Source organism: Ursus arctos, unplaced genomic scaffold (assembly GCF_023065955.2).
Source record: "Ursus arctos isolate Adak ecotype North America unplaced genomic scaffold, UrsArc2.0 scaffold_2, whole genome shotgun sequence".
Lineage (NCBI taxonomy): Eukaryota > Metazoa > Chordata > Mammalia > Carnivora > Ursidae > Ursus > Ursus arctos.
The window spans coordinates 97,149,667-97,167,154 of NW_026622874.1; the positions used below are offsets into that span (position 1 = coordinate 97,149,667).

General features: G+C 61.7%; 3 protein-coding genes across 4 annotated transcripts; 2 read left to right on the top strand and 1 right to left on the bottom strand.

The window, feature by feature from the left end:
• The first annotated feature begins 1,213 nt into the window (after positions 1 to 1,213).
• On the top strand, positions 1,214 to 12,196 carry LRCH4 (leucine rich repeats and calponin homology domain containing 4). 2 transcript variants are annotated; one of them, XM_026516120.4, is made up of 18 exons: positions 1,214 to 1,496; positions 5,050 to 5,194; positions 5,340 to 5,466; positions 5,632 to 5,737; positions 7,566 to 7,702; positions 7,848 to 7,963; positions 8,105 to 8,204; positions 8,441 to 8,531; positions 8,623 to 8,699; positions 8,802 to 8,863; positions 8,976 to 9,104; positions 9,237 to 9,305; positions 9,400 to 9,503; positions 9,632 to 9,715; positions 9,923 to 10,008; positions 10,182 to 10,319; positions 10,419 to 10,496; positions 10,814 to 12,196. In XM_026516120.4, exons 1-18 carry the CDS (start codon positions 1,277 to 1,279, stop codon positions 11,009 to 11,011), a joined length of 2,067 nt encoding a protein of 688 aa, XP_026371905.2. In that variant the 5' UTR covers positions 1,214 to 1,276; the 3' UTR covers positions 11,012 to 12,196. The 2 variants fall into 2 exon arrangements, with proteins under 2 accessions (XP_026371905.2, XP_044246240.2); XM_044390305.3 differs by having other exon boundaries at positions 1,233 to 1,496; positions 11,821 to 12,196.
• A 345-nt stretch (positions 12,197 to 12,541) lies between these two features.
• SAP25 (Sin3A associated protein 25) lies at positions 12,542 to 14,735 on the top strand. Its single transcript, XM_026515535.4, has 6 exons — positions 12,542 to 12,762; positions 12,937 to 13,037; positions 13,129 to 13,235; positions 13,333 to 13,486; positions 13,605 to 13,702; positions 13,782 to 14,735. Exons 1-6 carry the CDS (start codon positions 12,617 to 12,619, stop codon positions 14,067 to 14,069), a joined length of 894 nt encoding a protein of 297 aa, XP_026371320.3. The 5' UTR covers positions 12,542 to 12,616; the 3' UTR covers positions 14,070 to 14,735.
• On the bottom strand, positions 14,293 to 17,100 carry LOC113267858 (insulin receptor substrate 1-like). The gene is made up of 2 exons (XM_057315221.1): positions 16,402 to 17,100; positions 14,293 to 16,181 (listed from the first exon to the last, which is right to left on the bottom strand). Exons 1-2 carry the CDS (start codon positions 16,796 to 16,798, stop codon positions 15,025 to 15,027), a joined length of 1,554 nt encoding a protein of 517 aa, XP_057171204.1. The 5' UTR covers positions 16,799 to 17,100; the 3' UTR covers positions 14,293 to 15,024.
• Between the last annotated feature and the right edge of the window lie 388 nt (positions 17,101 to 17,488).

Genomic DNA, 17,488 nt, shown 5'->3' on the forward strand with positions numbered 1-17,488 from the left:
GGTCAGCTAACTTCTGACCATACTAAATGGACTATGTTATGCCACCTAAGATCTCTCAGCAGACAGAAAAAGATCGTTGGCTTCCTCTGGTGTCTGGGTCCTCTGGAGGCAAAGAAGAGGATGCGGATAGAAAAAGCCCACCGTAGCAGCTGCTGGAAAACGGGTGGGAAACTGGGCTTTTAGAGCAAGCGGTCAGTAACTTGCGGTTTACTCTTGCCAACCCATCAACTTCCCTCCGCCTCAGTTTCCTCATTTGTAAAACGGAGGGCTCCTTCTAGAGGGCACGGTCCCTTCTGGACTACCCGCTCCCCCGCTCCGGGCTTGTCATCACAGTTCCCGCCCAGGCGCGCTCTTGGGGGCAGGCTGGTCAGCCGGGCGGCAGCTCTGGAGGCTCTCCGGTCTCCCGTAACCCTTCCTCCAGGAGCTGAGCTGGACATCTCCGGTCTCTGGGCGGGCTCCGGACACCGCCGCAGGGCCTCAGCCTCCGCGGCCGGAACGGCCTCCACGGTCCCTTCGGCTGCAACGACCCCCTGCGCACTGGCTTCAGGCGTCGCCTGGCCCCAGCCCCCCGCCCCCGGCCTCCCTCGCGCCCTCAAATTGGGTTCCCTCCCTAACATTTCCAGCTCGCACGCGCCACTCCAGCCCCTGCACTGTCCCCAGCCGGCCCGGCGCGCAGCGCTCGCATTCTTTACCTCAGTCTCAAAGTTCTAGCTCACCCGCCTCCTCCTAGGCGAAGGGACCGCCTTCTCGCCCATGCTATTGGAAGGTACAGCCGTCCCTCAGAGAAGCGGCCGGGCCAGGTTCCCTCCGGAGGATCTAATTGGCGTTCTTGTCAGTCACTCGCCTGTATCTGGCTTGCGATTGGTCTCCGTTGGAAGAAAACCAAGCCCCGGCTTGCGGTCACTCGGCCTCTATCCCTTCTAGTGGAGCGCAGGCGTCCCCGTCTCCTGGTTAGACTTGATTGGCTCCATCTCCAGCCCTAAGCTTTGCGATTGGATGCGGCTGCGCGGGGCGGACCGGCCTGGAGCGTCGGCCGTTGGCGAGCGCTCCATTCTAGCCCCCTCCCTTCTGTCGCCTCACTCCGGAGCTGGAGTCTCCACCCCTCCGGCGGGTTCTGATTAGCCACTTCCGACGCGTCTCGGGGCCGCGATTGGTCCGCCGGGTCCCTGAGCCCGTTTCCTCCCCCTTGAAGCGACTACGGCGGCTCAAAGGAGGGGGAGGGGGAAGGAGGGACGGCCGGTCCCGTCAGTCAGGCAGCGGGAGCCGCCGGGAGCGGATGGCGGCGGCGGTAGCGGCCCCACTCGCCGCCGGGGGTGAGGAAGCGGCGGCAACGACCTGCGTTCCAGGGTCTCCGGGTCTGCCCGGGAGCCGCAGTGCAGAGCGGGCCCTAGAGGAGGCCGTGGCCACCGGGACCCTGAACCTATCTAACCGGCGCTTGAAGCACTTCCCCCGGGGCGCGGCCCGCAGCTACGACCTGTCAGACATCACCCAGGCTGGTGAGTGCACCCGGCCGCGTACCCAGACGGGACCCTCATTTGCATAGCCCCGCCCCTGGCTTGTTTCTCACCGGGCTCCGGAGTCTGGCCCGCCCCTTCACCTGACCGTTGGGGTTCTCGACCCCGCCGATTTGCATAAGCCTGCTACCTCCCCCTCCCCACTTTGAGAACTACCAGACAATGAACGCATTTCTCGTTTGCACGGAACGCCCAGCGCCCCAGCCGAGTGTTGTGAGAATTCCCCGTCTTCTGCTTCTCTTTATTTGCATGTCTGCGCACCTGTAGAATGGTCCCGCCCCTCACCTGGTTGACTTATTTGCATGACCTCTTCAACCTCAGTTCTGATCGTTCCTTAAAGCAGCCCCCACGAGCCCCTCTTAGGACTCCTTTATTTTCTTCCACTTCGTCTCCCAGCTCTTTCCCCCCGTTCCCGTTCCACCGAGATCCGAGCAGCCTTAGGTCCCCCCTCTTCCCTAGGATTTGCCCCTAACAACCTGGTGTTTCTGTTTACTGTGCTTGTTGGCCCGCCCCCTAGGGTCGCTGGCCCTCTCCACTCTTCACACAGCTAGCCTCTGGGAAAGAAGCAAATCTTCCACCTCCCCTCTTTTCTCCTCGAGCTCTTCCACCTATTATCCCTGACCCCCTTATCCGAGAGTCCTCCTCCTCCTCCTTGCGTGTATGAAGTCACTGTGGAGCCTGTGACCTCACAGGGACCCTAGAATTCCCATTTCAGCTTCTGCTTTCCCTAGGGGGAGGGACTTGAGGCAGTTGCTGAAAAGGAAGGAAATCTTATCTCCTGGCTAGGAGTGCTGGGAAGCTAGAGACTGTCCCACTGTCCGTCCACTCCCCCATTCACAGATCCCTCTAATCATGCTCCCTCCTCCCTGGTGTCTCTTTATGGCAGGGTGCGGGGGACTCTACCATGACAGGTGAGTCGGGCCTCAGCTGCTCAGGAGGCAACAACCTATGACCTTGGGGTGGCAGCTGGGGGGTGGAGATTGGGAGTGGGAAGGAGGACTGCATTCCCGAAGCCCCACCCCAGCCGAGCCCAGGGTGGGACTTGGGACCGGGTGAGCGTCCTCTGGCTGACACGACAGGGCTCTACAACTGCACGCATTTCTTCTCCAGCAGGTGCCTCCTCACCTGTAAACACTCAAGTGGGCACAGACACTCTCTTTCCTCCACTGTTCTGGGGAGGACCAGTTTAAACCTCTCCACTTTTCTTGGTTTGCTGGGTAAACTCACTTGCCCACCATGCAGTGAGTTCAGGGAATGGGTGAGCCCCAGGAGCCATTCCTCTCCCTCTCAGTCTCCCCCAGCCGCCTAACCCCCAAGCTCCAGATTGACCTCAGCAGCTGTGTGACACTCGCCGTCTGTTCCCTTTCCCCTCCCCCCCTTGCTTGTTTTTTGACAAAGACCAAATGTTATTCTTTACTTCCTTAGGGCTCTGCCTCTGTGAGTGGACTCCTGGGGAAAACTACCAAGAACTCCCTGGCCCCTCCCAGCTCCTACCCCCTCCCACCCTCCTCCGCCAGCATTCCGGCTCAGGGTGCAGGCAGTTCTTGTGTGTTGAAGCGAGAAAATCCCAGCTTTCTGAGGACCTCTCCCTGTCCTGCTCTCCACGCAGAAATCCTGAATCCTTTCTGGGCCCAGGTTGTAGGCCTGGTGGAATCTATCTCATCCAGAACGTTCTCCTCTAACCCCCCTCCCCAAGCAGAATGCTTAATAGTTTAGGGTGGAAAGGGGAAGTGACAGTGTTGCCCATACCCTGTCCTCTACACCTCCTTGCCCTCCAACCCAGACTAAACACTTGGCAACACTGCACCAAATAATTTTAAGCCCTCTCCTGCTTTCCCAACTCTTTCTGACCCATTGTTTTCCCTGCATATTTCCTATGGCCCAGGTCTCTGATAGCCCCTGGACTCTGTTCCTTGGGGCCCCTGAAAGTAGGATGAATCCTGAGATGGCGGGGAGGGGCGGCTCTCGCAAAGGAGAAGTGCAGCTCATTCTCTCACAGACCACATCCTGTGCCTCTTGTGCCCTGCCTCCGCCAGCCTGGGCTCCCTTCCGCTCCTAGCTTTTGCCCCCACCACTGCTTAGCCCATCTTGTCCTCCACCCCCTTCATCCACAGCACGCACGCTCACGCACGCGTGTGCGCACACACACGCGCATATTTGTAGATGCAGGAAGAGCAGGCAGGTGGAGGGCCAACGTAGGAGGACTGCATCTGGCTGTCTCACCCTCTCGGGAACTTGGTCTTCTCCCTTGACGGGTCTTTTCTCTTTGTGTACCAGGGCTGTGAGCACAGAGGGAGAAAGACGGAGGCCTGGTGCACTGGGCTGTCATCTGCCCTGGTAAACATAGGGCCCACCAGAGACAGAACCTGACAGATTGTTTCTACTCCATTTCCTGTCACGAGACTCATTTCCTTGGGGGATATACCCCAGCTTCCCTCCCATCAGCTTTCACTCACCCCTTCCTGGGGAGGGCTGCCTAAGAAGCTCACCCAAGTTCTATTGCCAGGGACATCCCCCTGCGGGCACTGGGCCCCTCCCAGTGCAGGCGAAGAGAGGAAACAGAAACCCAGGCTTGCAGAGCTCTGAGCCGTTAGTGTCTCCAGACTGGCAGAAACCCCATGCCTGACTCCTTTCACTGGAGTAGCAAGCGACCACTTGAGATAAGGGGTGGTCATAGGGTTTTTGCCCCCTTCCTCCTTCCTCCTCACCCACACCAAGACACAGGCAAAAGAGTTGAGTGCCTAAAGCTTGGGTCAGTAAGAGAGGAAGTAGAGGAGGGCCAGTGGCGCTGGAAGAGGGTGGGAAGGAGGCCTGACCTGAGCAAGGTGTATCCAGATGGGGGGGACCTGAGGACTCCAGCTTCCATCTCCAGCTTGGTCAGCTTGCCTTCCCCTCCTGATCCTTGGGAGTCTGTTCCTTCACAGACCCTTGGACCTGGCTTGCTGATCCCAGGGGCAATGAAGAATACATTGTTCAATCTGTCAGGAGCCTTACTTACTCTCTAGAGCCAGACTCTAATGACCCTTGATTCTCCCCTGTGTTGAAAAGAGGTTGAGGCTGGGGACAAGGCCCCTGAGGAGGGACAAAGAGGGACGAGCGTTCTCAGTGGTCTCCCCGGGGGTACTTACCATATTCTTATCTCAAGCCTCCCAGCCCATTATCTTGCTGTTTTCTTTGGAACACCAGCCTTCTCCATAGAACAGCAGGAGCCACAAGAGTTCTAGAAGCCAGTCACCCTTTCCAGGGTCACCCTTCATTTGTGTATTTGAAGGTGGTGGTCATGGTTTGTCCTCCTAAGTCTGGGCTTCTCCAGCCCCGTGACCCTATGGCCTTTGCTGTTCTGGTAATGCTTGGAATGTGCTCAGTTTTGCGGAAAGCTTTGTTCTCTCCGGAGAGCCCAGGTTTATAGGCCTGATTCTTTAGGTCCAAGGGAGGGGAGGCCAATGGCTGGGCAGCTGGCTCTGGGAAAGTTCAGGGCCCTCCTGTCCAGGGCTGGGCCCGTCCACGGCTCTCCCCTGACACTTGGTTCCCCTAGACCTGTCCCGGAACCGGTTCCCCGAGGTGCCGGAGGCAGCATGCCAGCTGGTGTCCCTGGAGGGCCTGAGCCTCTACCACAATTGCCTGAGATGCCTGAACCCAGCCTTGGGGAATCTCACAGCCCTTACCTACCTCAACCTCAGGTAGGGAGGCATGGCCAGGGGAGGGTGGGAGCTCCAAGTCCCAGTGCACAGCACCCTGAGTGCCCCTCCCAGTGCCCTGAGAATGAGGGCAACACTGGGCTGCCATGCCTGGGGAGTGAGCCCCATACCTTTCTCCCTTCCACAGCCGAAACCAGCTGTCATCGCTGCCACCCTACATCTGCCAGCTGCCCCTGAGGGTGCTCATCGTCAGCAACAACAAACTGGGAGCCCTGCCTCCCGACATCAGCGCCTTGGGAAGCCTACGCCAGCTTGTAAGCACAGGGAGCAGGGCAAGAAGAGGGGCCGTTGAGCCAGGCACCAGGGGCCTCTGGGGAGGTTGGGGAGAGGCAGGGACCGAAGGAGGTGGCCGGAGACCGGGGTCAGTTTCTGATGCCCCTGGTCTCGTGGCTCGTGCCTTACTCCTTTCCTCATTGCAGGATGTGAGCGGCAATGAGTTGCAGGCCCTCCCGGCAGAGCTGTGTAGCCTCCCTTCCCTGCGGGACCTCAGCGTGCGCAGGAACCAGCTCAGCACCCTGCCCGATGGTGAGGAGAATGAAGATCTGGAGGGAGGAGGTGGGGGGAGAGTGTGTGTGTCTACACTGGAAAAGTCACAGGGACTCTTCACAGAGCATCACTGTCCTAGGTGCCCAGGGTTTTGCAGTGTATGAAACAAACTTAATTATTTGTTCTTGACCAGCAACCCCCTGAGGCTGGCAAAGCATGGGTTATTAGCTCTATTTTCACAAATGAGGAGCGAGGCACAGAAAGGAGAGTGGGTAAGTGTGTTGGCTCCCTGTAGAATCCCAAGGTTGGAAGGGGCCTTCGGGGTCACCCAGGGTCATCCCTCACCCAGTGGGAGCTCTCAGGCACCTGAGTCAGATGATGCCCTGTGCCTCCTTTGCAAAGATTCTGAGTCTGTGGGGCCACAAGCTGGAGCCCAAGCAGCCCCCAGCCCCACTTTAACAAGCTAACTATGATCCACCCCAACATTTGATAGCCTCTGCTCCAGAACAGCCACCCTTCCCTTATTCAGCCAGCGTCGTTGTGTGCGTCCTGGTTTTAGGTGGGGGTCAAGTAGATGTGAGTGATGTCACTCACACCTGGGGCCAACTCTGAAAACGTATGGGCTTCGTGGGGAGAGACGGGTGGAGAGAAGTGCTAGAACAGGACACGGAAAGAGCTGCAGGAGCTAGAGGGAGGCACGTGGCTCTGCTCGCAGAGCTTGAGGAAGACTTCGCCCCAGAGGCGTGGCAGGAGCTGAACTGTGAAGGAAAGTTCTCCTTCCTTCTGCATCCCAGGCAGAGGAAGCCCATGTGCAAAGCATGTGGGTGGGAGGGAGCATCGTCACGCACGGATGTGGTGAGAAAGGCAAGCCAGCGCAGGTGGGAAGGCCCGGAACCGTGCTCATCTTGGTTTGAAAGAATAAGAGAGGGGAGTCAGGTGGTCACCCGTTTTCTCTGGGCTCCCCCTACTCTGGCCCTCTTTCCTTCTAAGTCGGTAGCAGTATAAACAAGCATTTGATCAGGGTGTGCTCTGGGCCATAAGAGAGACCCTAGGAAATGCCCTGGGGACACAGAGGAAGGAGCAGTGCATTCGAACATGAGTGTCTGGAAAGATTTCATGGATGAGGCAACACTTGAGCTGAACTTTGAAAGATAGTCACAAAAATGAGTGCCCCAGCTGGGCAAACAGCATGTGGAAAGGTCCAGAAGCCGAGGGGCTGGAGGGTTGTCTGATGTGTGAGGGTGGGCAGTGAGATGGGAAGTGTGGACCGAGCCAGATCATGAACGCCTTGAGTGCGCTGGGCCAGGGGGTGGTGACTGTTATTCTGTGTCTCCAGTCACCACTCATCCAACTGTGCCTGTTTGAGGAGTAGAAAAAGGCACCCTTTCCTGTGGGTGGGCACAGCCTTGCCTGGGAGGGGGAAGGGCCTAGCTAGTAAAGTTCGGGTGGGGTTGCAGGCCCCTCCTGCCTGGGAGCCTTTGTGCAGGGCACAGTCTGCTCACCCTCAGCAGCCTCGGCTGCAAGTCGTGGAAGGTGTTTGAGCCGTGCAGTGCTGCAGTCTGGTTTGGGTCTTGTGATGGTCGCTTGGGGATGAAGGAATGGTTGAAGTATGGAGTGGGCAGGGTGGGGTAGAGGAAGAAAAGCACGTGAGATGGGCAGGAGCTAAGGGAGGGGAGGCCTGGATGTGGGCCCGATTTGAACAGGAAGGGAAGCAGGGAGGTTGTTCCTGGGGAGGGCCCTCAACCAGCCAGGCTAGAGGACGTGGTGGACCCAAGGGTGGCAAGTGGGCCAGAGCAGAGGGCAGAGGAAGTGAGCACAAGGCCCCACCCTTGGGCAGGCTCCTGACTCTTCCCTCACCCACCCCCAGAGCTGGGGGATCTTCCTCTTGTCCGCCTGGATTTCTCCTGTAACCGTGTCTCCCGCATCCCGGTCTCCTTCTGCCGCCTCAGGCACCTGCAGGTCATTCTGCTGGACAGCAACCCCCTGCAGAGCCCACCGGCTCAGGTGAGGGGTGGATGTGGGCTAGACCATGGGGACGGGGATGAGAATGGGTAGGAGTTGGGAGGTGAGTCCCTTTAGTAGCCAGGCAGGATCTGGGGGAGCCCCCTTCCCTTCCCTTCACCCCTACCACGTGCCTCCTTATACCTAGATCTGCTTGAAGGGGAAACTTCACATCTTCAAGTACTTGTCAACAGAAGCTGGGCGGCGTGGGGGTTCTGCACTGGGGGACCTGGCCCCTTCCCGTCCCCCGAGTTTCAGTCCCTGGTAAGTCCCAAGTGGGAAGGAAGGAAGCCTCTGGTTACTCACTGCCCCTTCCTGGCAGCACGGACTCCATGGGTTTTGGTGGGAAGGTGAGAGGGGTTGCTGCCCAGTACTGACTGACTAGCTCTCCCTGGTCGGCACCAGCCCTGCTGAGGACTTATTTCCGGGACGTCGGTACGATGGCGGGCTAGACTCAGGCTTCCACAGCGTTGACAGTGGCAGCAAGAGGTGGTCTGGAAATGAGGTAAGGGCCTCCTTTCCACAAGACGTTGGGGGTCTTGGCCCCGGGGGAGAACCTCTGAGTCAGGACCCTTTGCTTGGTGCCTCTGAATATCAGAGTGACTGTTGGTGTCTGGAGTGGTCTTCTTCCCTTGCCCAACTATCTTGGGGAAGGGCTGGCTCAGCAGCAGACCCAAAGGGCATGAACCCCAGGAACCCCCAGCACTACAGAGCAGCTCTCTCCCATTCTTGCATTTCTAGTCAACAGATGAATTTTCGGAGTTGTCCTTCCGGATCTCGGAGCTGGCCCGGGAGCCTCGGGGGCCCCGGGAGCGGAGGGAAGACGGCTCTGGTGAGTGGTGGGGTCAGGGGAAGGGGTCTCGGGCATTGGACGAGTGCCTGAAGGCCCCCAAATGCTTGCTGACATGCCCTGGCCTCCCCAGCTGACGGAGACCCTGAGCAGATTGACTTCATTGACAGCCACGTGCCTGGGGAGGACGAGGAGCGAGGCGCTGCTGAGGTGAGCATCCAGCCCCTGGCTGTGTGCCCTGTGGCAGAGGGAGGGAGCCGGCGCAGCCTTGGGGGAACCCTCCCTCGACCGACCCTCTGCTGCTTTCCTTAGGAGCAGCGGCCGCCAGAATTGAGCCCTGGGGCAGGGGATGCAGAGAAGGCACCAAGCAGCAGGTACCCCAGAGCCACCTAAGCCAGCACCTCCTCCCTTTACTCCTTTCCCCCGGGCCCTCCCTCCTCTCCGCTGGCCTGGCTCGGCCTCACCGGTCCTGCCTCTGCCCGTCAGGCGGGAGGAGCCAGCTGGGGAGGAGCGGCGGCGCCCCGACACCTTGCAGTTATGGCAGGAGCGGGAGCGGCGGCAGCAGCAGCAGCAGCAGCAGCACAGTGCGGTGTGGGGGGCCCCCAGGAAGGACAGGTATGGGCAAAGGGGCAGGATTGGGGGGGGCCCTGGAGATGAGTGGAAGCAAGCCCTCATAAGCTCCTCTGCCCCTCGGGGTTGGCGGTCCTCTGCCTGCGCTGCTGACCCCACGTCTCCTTCATTTTCCAGTTTTCTGAAGCTGGGGATCAGGGCCGCCAGCGGAGGTGCCGCTGCCTCGTCCGCTCAGGCCTCCTACAAGTATGTGTCCTCCCAGGGTCCACCTCCCCGAGCTCTGTCCCTACACGCCGTCCCCCTGCCCATCCCCTCTAATTCGCTTTCTGTCTGTCCTCAGCGGCATGCCTAAGTCCAATGCCACCCAACTGGGAGCTTCTGGAGGGCAGGGAGCCCCTGTCCCCGCCCCGACCTCCCAGGAGCCCCTTCCTGCAGCTGGACCAGGTGGGACAGAGACTTGGGGAGGAGGACGGGGGGCTGTGTAGGTGGGGGGGCTGGGGCCTGGTGGCCTGAGGGAAGAGTGGGACTCTGAGGGGTGTCTTTTCTCACCTGTCCCTGGCTCTGGCCCCCAGCAACAGTGCCTGCTCCCCGGCCACTCGGCTCCATTCAGAGACCAAACAGCTTCCTCTTCCGTTCTTCCTCTCAGAGTGGCTCAGGTGGGTTTCCCCTGTCCCCAGTGCTAACCCAGCCCTCACCCCTGGGCTGCAGACACCCCTTCTGGTCTGGGAGTTCTCTAGTCTATTGTCCCTTTGTGTTGAAAATCCCACAAGCGCAGAGGCAGGAGATGTGGGTGCCAGACACCGCGACCCAGCTTGGAAGTCAGCGGTGGGTGGTAGAGAAAGCCCACATTCCTCCTTCTCCAGGCCCTTCCTCGCCAGACTCTGTCTTGAGAGCTCGGCGATCCCCCCAGCTTCTGGACGAGAAGGAGCTGATGGCACAGCTGCGCCAGGTAAGAGAGGTGGGATCTGCGGGGTCAGGCAGGGTGGGGGGCTGGGGGCGTGCTCGGCCTCCTCGAGTTTCCTGGCTTCCTGCTGCACCCTGTGGGTGCTTCCACTGAGATACAAGGGGCAGGCGGAAGTCCCCACTGACACTGACCCCTCCCCCCACCCTCCTGCCTCCCAGGTCCTCGAGTCAAGGCTGCAGCGGCCCCTGCCCGAGGACCTGGCAGAGGCTCTGGCCAATGGGGTCATCCTGTGTCAGCTGGCCAACCAGCTGCGGCCCCGCTCCGTGCCCTTCATCCACGTGCCCTCCCCTGCTGTGGTCAGTTGGGTCCCAGGGCAGGAGGTAGGGGATGGGACAGAGGACTGCCGGGGCCTCTCCCTTACTCTCTTCTCTTTTTCCTTCCTTGCCCTCCCCCAGCCAAAACTTAGTGCTCTCAAGTCTCGGAAAAATGTGGAGAGTTTCTTAGAAGCCTGTCGAAAAATGGGGGTGCCTGAGGTATGGGGGGGTATGTTCTCGGGAGCCCAGGGCTTCTCCCTACTATAAAGAGCGGTGACGTCCTGGGCTCAGCTGAGCACTCCGCATGGGTGGCAGGGTTCCATTCACAGGGGTGTCTGCTCCCCAGAAGGAAGCATGTCCGCAAGTCCCCGTCCTGCACGTCTCCCTGCCCCGCATGCCTCCCTTCCCTGCACTCTGCATGTTGGCATGGCTCAGGCCCTGGCACGTGAGGGCAGGGGGTGGGAAGGATTGTCTTGCTGCTGCTGCTGACGTCTGCTCTTTGTCCTTGTCCATCTGTCCCTACTCTCCCTTCCCAGGCTGACCTGTGCTCGCCCTCAGATCTCCTCCAGGGCACCGCCCAGGGGCTGTGGACCACCCTGGAGGCTGTGAAGCGGGTGGGGGGCAGGGCCCCCCCGCCCCTCTGGCCCCCCTCTGGTCTGGGCGGCTTCATCCTCTTCTACGTGGTCCTCATGCTGCTGCTCTATGTCGTCTACACTCGGCTCCTGGGTTCCTAGGACCTGAAGTCACCCTTTCTCCCTGCCCCTATTTCTATTTATGACTCCTGTGCGACCCCGGTCCCTACCAGTGGTGCCTTCAGCCCCTACCAAAGACACTAGTGAACCCCCCTCCCCTCACAGACACTGACCTCAGAGGCCCCACTCTGGTGCACCCAGACCCTGGGCCCCCAGCCTCTGGCCACCCTCCTGTAGCCCCTTCCCTTCCCTCACTCCTCAGTGCTGACGGTGCCTTCATTCCCTCCAGGCCCTGCCCTCTGCTCTCTCAGGGGGTAGATCTCAACCTTCCTCCTTGTGCCGTCCCTCCCCACTGTCCCCCCACTGTTATGGGGAGCTAAATTATCTATATTTTGTAGAGAGAACTCTATATTTGTAGAGGATGCGGGGGCCCCGGCTGGGTCTCTGTCTCTGTGTATAAATTGTACAGACTGTGGCCGCCTCTGTGTGTGTGTGTTTACGTCTGCTCCTGCTGTGGCCGGGCCCAGACCTGGCCATGCCCCTGGGCTCTATTTGTCAGCCTGCCTGTTCCAGCATTTCCATCTGGAAATGACAGGTCTCTTCTCCCCTGAGCATTGGCCCCCTGTGTCATCGCCCTTCTGTTACCTGCTGGCAGCTTCCTTGCATCTCGTTTGTCCCCAAGCCGTGTCCAGGGTGCCCCTGACATTTGCCACCTCCACCTCGAAGGGCCATCCTGTCAACCCTGTTTGCCCGGGCTTCTTTAGGGTTTCTCCCATCCTGCCCTCTGAGAAGGGCAGGGAAGCCAGAAAACAAGGTGACAAGGGGAACTTAACCTGGGCCCCTCCCCCCAGGAGTCCCTGTGCCAGCCCCATCACATCCTGGAAGAGGAGGGGGCCCCGGGAAGGGGCCTCCCCTACATCGCTGCTGTCATCCACGCACTGCTGGAACGGCCATAGGGTTCAAGGTCGGGGTGCAGGGCTCCGACCTGGCTGGGAACCCAGGAACAGAGAAGACAGCCGCGCCCGGGCTCTGCTCCCTAGCAAGGACTCGGGTGAGGGCGGCCTCGGGCTTGGCCCTGTTCGTTGGGCGCCCCTCGGCCCGGCCGAGGGGTTGGAAACCGGCCGGCCCAGCAAGGCACCTGGCCGCCTCTGGGTGTGGCCGAGGGTCTGGGATAGAAGCCGGGCGCCGGATGTTGTGTCAAGTGCAATAAAGAAGACTGGCCGTCTAGGTTGCCCCTCGGGTGCGTGTGTGCGTGCGTGCGTGTGTCCGTCCGCAAATGAACGTGGCGCATCGCGGGGAAGGAAGCACCTCCCCGTCGGCGTCGGGGTTCCGCAGCTCGCCGCACGGGGCGCCACTCTTCCGTGTGGGACGGCGGGCCGCGCGCGGACCCCGCCAGCCCCGCCGCCAGGGGGCGCCCGCGAGATCCCGGCGGGAGCGCGCGCCACGTGGCCCGGAAACGCGCCGGGCGCCGGCGTGGTCGCGAGGCCCTGCGAGGTGGGCCGGCGTTGTGGGCTCTTGGGGCGCGAGGGCGGGCGGCTGCGGGAGGCGGGGGCCGCGTGGGGCCGCGTGGGGCGAGGTGGGAGGCCCGGGTGGCGCGGACGCGGGGCCCAGAGCAGCTGCCCCGCGCCGCCCTCCCCTAGACGCGGCATGTTGCCCCGGCCGCCTCCGCTGCGGGACGCGGGCAAAGAGCAGGCGCGCGAGGAACGAGGCCCCTCGGCGGGCAGTGACCCCGGCGAGGCCTGGACCTCTGGAGAGGACGCGGTGGGGGAGCCAGGAACTCCCCCACAGGACAGGTGAGGGGCCCCGCCTCAGGGAAATCCGGCAGGGGGCCCACCGTGTGAGGAAATCTCAGTGCCCACACGGAGGAACGGGTGCGCTCACACTCCCTGGCCCAGGCACCCTGGGCCCTGCCTCAGAAATAACGGGGGAGGCTGTGACGGGGGCACCTCCGTACCTCCCCCTCCCAGCCCGCAGCCCCGCTCCCGAAGGCCTTCCTGGACCCGGAGAGAGCAGCTGCTGCCCCGGACCCCCCCAGGCCTGGCTGCCGAGCATTCCCCCGGAACCCCGGGTAGGTACAGGCCTTGCTGCCTCAACGCCCCCCAACACCTTTCCACCGACTCCTGAGCCTGTTTTAATCTCTTCAAGTGTCCCCCTCCCAGTTGCCCTTCCCCCCCAGATGGCCTGGGATGTGGCCCCGTCAAGGATGACCGCGCTAGCACCGTGGGACCCCAACTACAAGGCTAAAGCAGGACCTCGGCTGGTGTGGGTGAGTTGGGAGTATCTCCTGCCCTGGCCTGGGGATGGGGCGGGGGTCCCCAGGGCGGGGACCGAAGCTCCAGTGATCTTTCTTGCCCTTTCCACAGGGGCCCAGCTGTGCGTCCGGTGCCTCCTTCTCAGGCCGGACCTTGTATCATCCCTCCTTCTGGCCGCTGTATGAGGCAGCCTCGGGCCGGGAGCTCAGGCCCCTGGCCCCAGCAACAGGTCATCAGAACGGAGAGCATGCGCCCAGGGATGCAGGTAGTTTGCCTGGCCCCGCAGGTCTGGAGGTGCCCTGCATGAACTCCTCAGGGAGCCAGTGCAACCCTCGCTGGTGTGGGAGCCCCAGCCTGCTGCCCTACCAGCTTCTCCTCTCCAGGGTACCCAGTGATGTGCTGTGAAGATGTCTTTCTGTCGGACCCGCTGCTGCCCTGTGGGCAGCGTGTTCCTCTGTACCTGTCGGAGGCCTCTCAGCAGGTGAGTGCAGTTCCTGCCCTGGCCTCACACTAGGCCTGCAGGGCTTGGGAGGAGACACTTCTCCCTTCTCTCTCCTCAGGTCATGGGCTCTCTGAAGCTGCTGCTCCCACCTCCTATCATGTCTCCCTGGGTCCTCCGCACCCCATCCCCGGGCTGCTCCACTGCCTGGCTTAGTGGGCCTGAGCTGATCGCCCTCACTGGCCTCCTGCAGATGAGCCAGGGGGCTCCGAGACCTGCCTCTTCGGGAGCTCCCACGGCCCGTGCTGGCCCCCCAGACCCTGTATCTGACCACCCAGGCCCCACTGGTGGCCCCAGCTGTTCTCACTGCACTAACCCATCTGTCCCACGAACCCCAGATGCCCATTGAACATAGCTCTTCTGTGAGCAGAGTGGGTCCCCTACTCCCCCAAGCAGGTTCTGTTGATAATAAAAGTGTTTTGGTTTGCAAACAGGCTCCTTGTAGCAGAGTGGGGCATGGAGACAGGGATGGGGTTTCTTCCTCTACGTGGCTTAGGCGTTCCTCCCCTCAAATTCTCGTTATTCATTGGTCAGTCCTGCAGCGGCGCAGGGGAACCCATGGACCTAAGACCTTTCCAGGCTGACCAAGAAGGGCCACTTTAATAGGGCAATAGGGTGGGGAGTGGTCCACGGTACAGCATATGGAAGCAAGAAGTCCATCAGCTCCTCCAGGCTCCAGAGAAGGGAGGATTGTGTGAACATGTGGCTGGCACTGGAAGAGGGAAATTAGGGAGAAAGAGAGCGGCACAGCACTTTTGGGAAGCAGTAGAGGTAAGATACCCGGTACTTCAGCCCTCTTGCTCTGGGGCCCTGGGACAGGGAACTGGTTCTTTGGCTGGAAGGAGACACAAGGCAGGCCCTGCAGCTGCGGGGTAGGGAGGAGCAGGTCCCATTCCAAAGAGTGGGACAACTCTTTGGAGGCAGGGTCAGGGGCCAAGGTTGACCTGAGACTCTGGAGTGATGCTGCAAGAACTCTGCCAAGAAAGAAAGGATCAGGGCTTTGAGAAAGCCTGGAATTCATAGGGGTTTGTGGGTAGGAAGGGGGGGAGGGTGGTTCTAGAATTTTCTCCCTTAAAAGAATCCAGCTTCTTGGGGAAACTTTCCTGAAGAATTCCCAGGTACCACGTCTGGAAGTGGTGGAGTGGGGAGCAGGCCCTAAGGGGCAGCTCAGAGCTTCTGCAAGTTGCAGGTCCTTGGGGGCCTGAGAGCCCCTCTACTTTGGGAACGGGTGAGCAGGGGAGCAGGCAGGAAGGCATTCATAATTTTACCCGTTTTCTCTCCCCTCCTCCCCATCCATCCCTCAGCTAGACAGGGCGGGGCTGCCCCTGTCTCCTCACCGGAGCTTTTCTGAGGTTCTGGAACTCGATGCGGGCATAGCTGTGCTGGCGGTTTGTGCTGGTCTCGGAGGCGTTGCCTCGAGCCTCCAGTGGAGGGATCAGGTCCAGGTCGATGTAGTTGAGGCGGCTGTTGTGGGGCTCTTGTATGGCAGTGCCCATTCCTAAGTAGTCCGGGGCCACGTACTTGATACACACGTACTCCCCGGCTAGCTCTGAGGGTGGCTGCAAGGAGGGCTGAGTCCCTGCTGGTCCCCAACGTTCCCTGATGCTGCGAGAGGGGCCTTGGAAGGAAGGTCCAGGCTCCCGGACCCCCAGCGTATAGGAACGGGGCAGGGAGCTCGAGGACAAGGACCCCCGCGAAAAGCGGCTCATGGGCACGTATTCGGTGACCCCGCAACGTTGGAGCGGGTGGTGGGGAGCGGCGTGGGCAGAAGCCGCAAGGCCACGGGGCGCCATCACCATGTAGTCACCTGCTTCGCCACCTCCCATGAGCTCGTAGTCGCTCCCGGCTCCCATGGCTACGTAGCCCCCTTCCCGCGCCAAGTCCTCGGGGATCGAGGCTGCCGTCACCAGCGTCTCGCGGGTTGCTTTCCCGCTCCTCTCCCTCAGGCCCCCGAGATGGCTCGGGACGCTTGACTGGGCTGCCGAGGCCAGGGTCGCATAAAGTTGGGAGGCAGAGGGTCTGTAAGCGCTCGTGGGGGCATCCCTTGGCAGTGGCTCAGCCCTGCCACCGGCACTGCCATCCCCGAGTCGCTTCATGGCGGCCAGTACGGTCTCGTGAATGCTTTGGGCCACGACGGCGTCGGGCGCCTGGAGCCACAGCTCCCCGGGACCCGTGGGCGCCGAGCGGCCGAGCTCCAGGAAGAAAAAAGAGTCTGCGTGGCCGCAGCGGCGCACACTGAGCAGGGACAGGCGCAGGGCGGGCGGCGAAGCCTGGTTGTCCCCAGAGCCTCTGCCTTTGGGCTTCCGCAGCAGGCTCAGCACCCCCGAACCCAGGCACAGGCGGTAGCGGCCGCTGCCCAGGCCTCGTGTTCGCCCCAGTCCCTTGGACCACAGCGTCACGGGCCAGACGTCCTGAAATGGAGCGAGAATCCAGGCGCCAGGGTCCTCGTGGAAGCTGGGACCTGCAGAGACAGGGGGCTGGTCATAGGGGGCTCCTGGGCCGTAGGGTTGGAGTCACTGTGCCCCGAGAACTAAAAACGTGTAAACGCTTCATGTTTGAACTTGCTGTCGGAGACTTACGGGGAGGGACAACCCACAATAAACTAAACTCGCGATCACCTACCCCCTGGCTCCCGCCCCCCCCCCCCGCCCGGTTCCGCCCGCCCGGTGCTCGGGCCTCACCAGCGGCCGCGCGCGCCTCGAGCAGGGCGGTGTACCACTCCTGCTGCTCCGCCTCGCAGGCCGCCGCCACGCCCAGGCTGCGGTCGCGCGTGTAGAGGAAGATCAGGTGGCGCTGGCGTGCGTCCACGCGCTTGCTGATGGTGCACGCACCCGCCAGGCTCACGCTGAGCTTGGGCGGCGCTTGGCCGGCACGGAACTTCTTCTCGCTCTCGTAGCACTCGAGGCGTGGTGGGTCGGCTCGGAGCACGAAGAAGCGGCGGCGCTGGGACTTCTGCTTCCGCAGGTGGCCGCAGAGCCGCACGTCAGCGGGACAGGCCCAGGGCCGCGGCAAAATCAGGGGCAGGTCGGCCGGCTCGGACTCCGGGGCCGCCATGGGGCCACCGCCTCCCGGCTTCATCCCCGGCCAAAGGCAATATAGTGACCGGAGTGTAGGGGCTGAGACTCAGCAGAGGTGGGGTGAAGGTGGCAGTCTCCGGGGAGGGGTCAGCGTCCTGACACTATCCGCCACCCGTCTTGATGCCCAGCCTCTCGACCCTGCTCCGGACTTGAAGTTTGGTGCAGGGGGTCTACGGCGGCCCCTCACTGCGCGCAGCGTGTGCCCCAGTGGCTGCCCGGTGGCCTGTGACAAGCGGGACTCTAGCGGCCTCCTCCGACGCTCGACCCAGCTGGCTCCCCGCGCCTCCGGTCGCCTCCAGCCCCCTCCCTCCCTTTGCCGACTGCTCCAGAGTCCCCACCCCCGCGAGGTTAACCCTCGCGCGCCCCGGGCGCTGGACGTCGGGCGGTGGGAATGAAGTCTGATTGGGAAAGTCTGGGAGAGGGGGCCTCCACCCCACCCCAAACACCCTTGGGCTGGGATTGCAGGGGCGGGGAGTGTGTGGGCGTCTCCACGGATCTGAGCTGACTGCTAAGTGAGGCGCGAAGTGAGGCCAATGTGAGCGGAACTGGGTCGAGAAGAGAATGGGCTGGCGGCGGAGTCCTGGCGATTAGGGGCCGGCCCTTACAGCCGCGCCGCCTTCTGTTCCCGCCACTCCCCACTCGGGCTCCAGGCGTCCAGCACCTGTGGTCCCCGCCCCCGCCCAATGGGTCT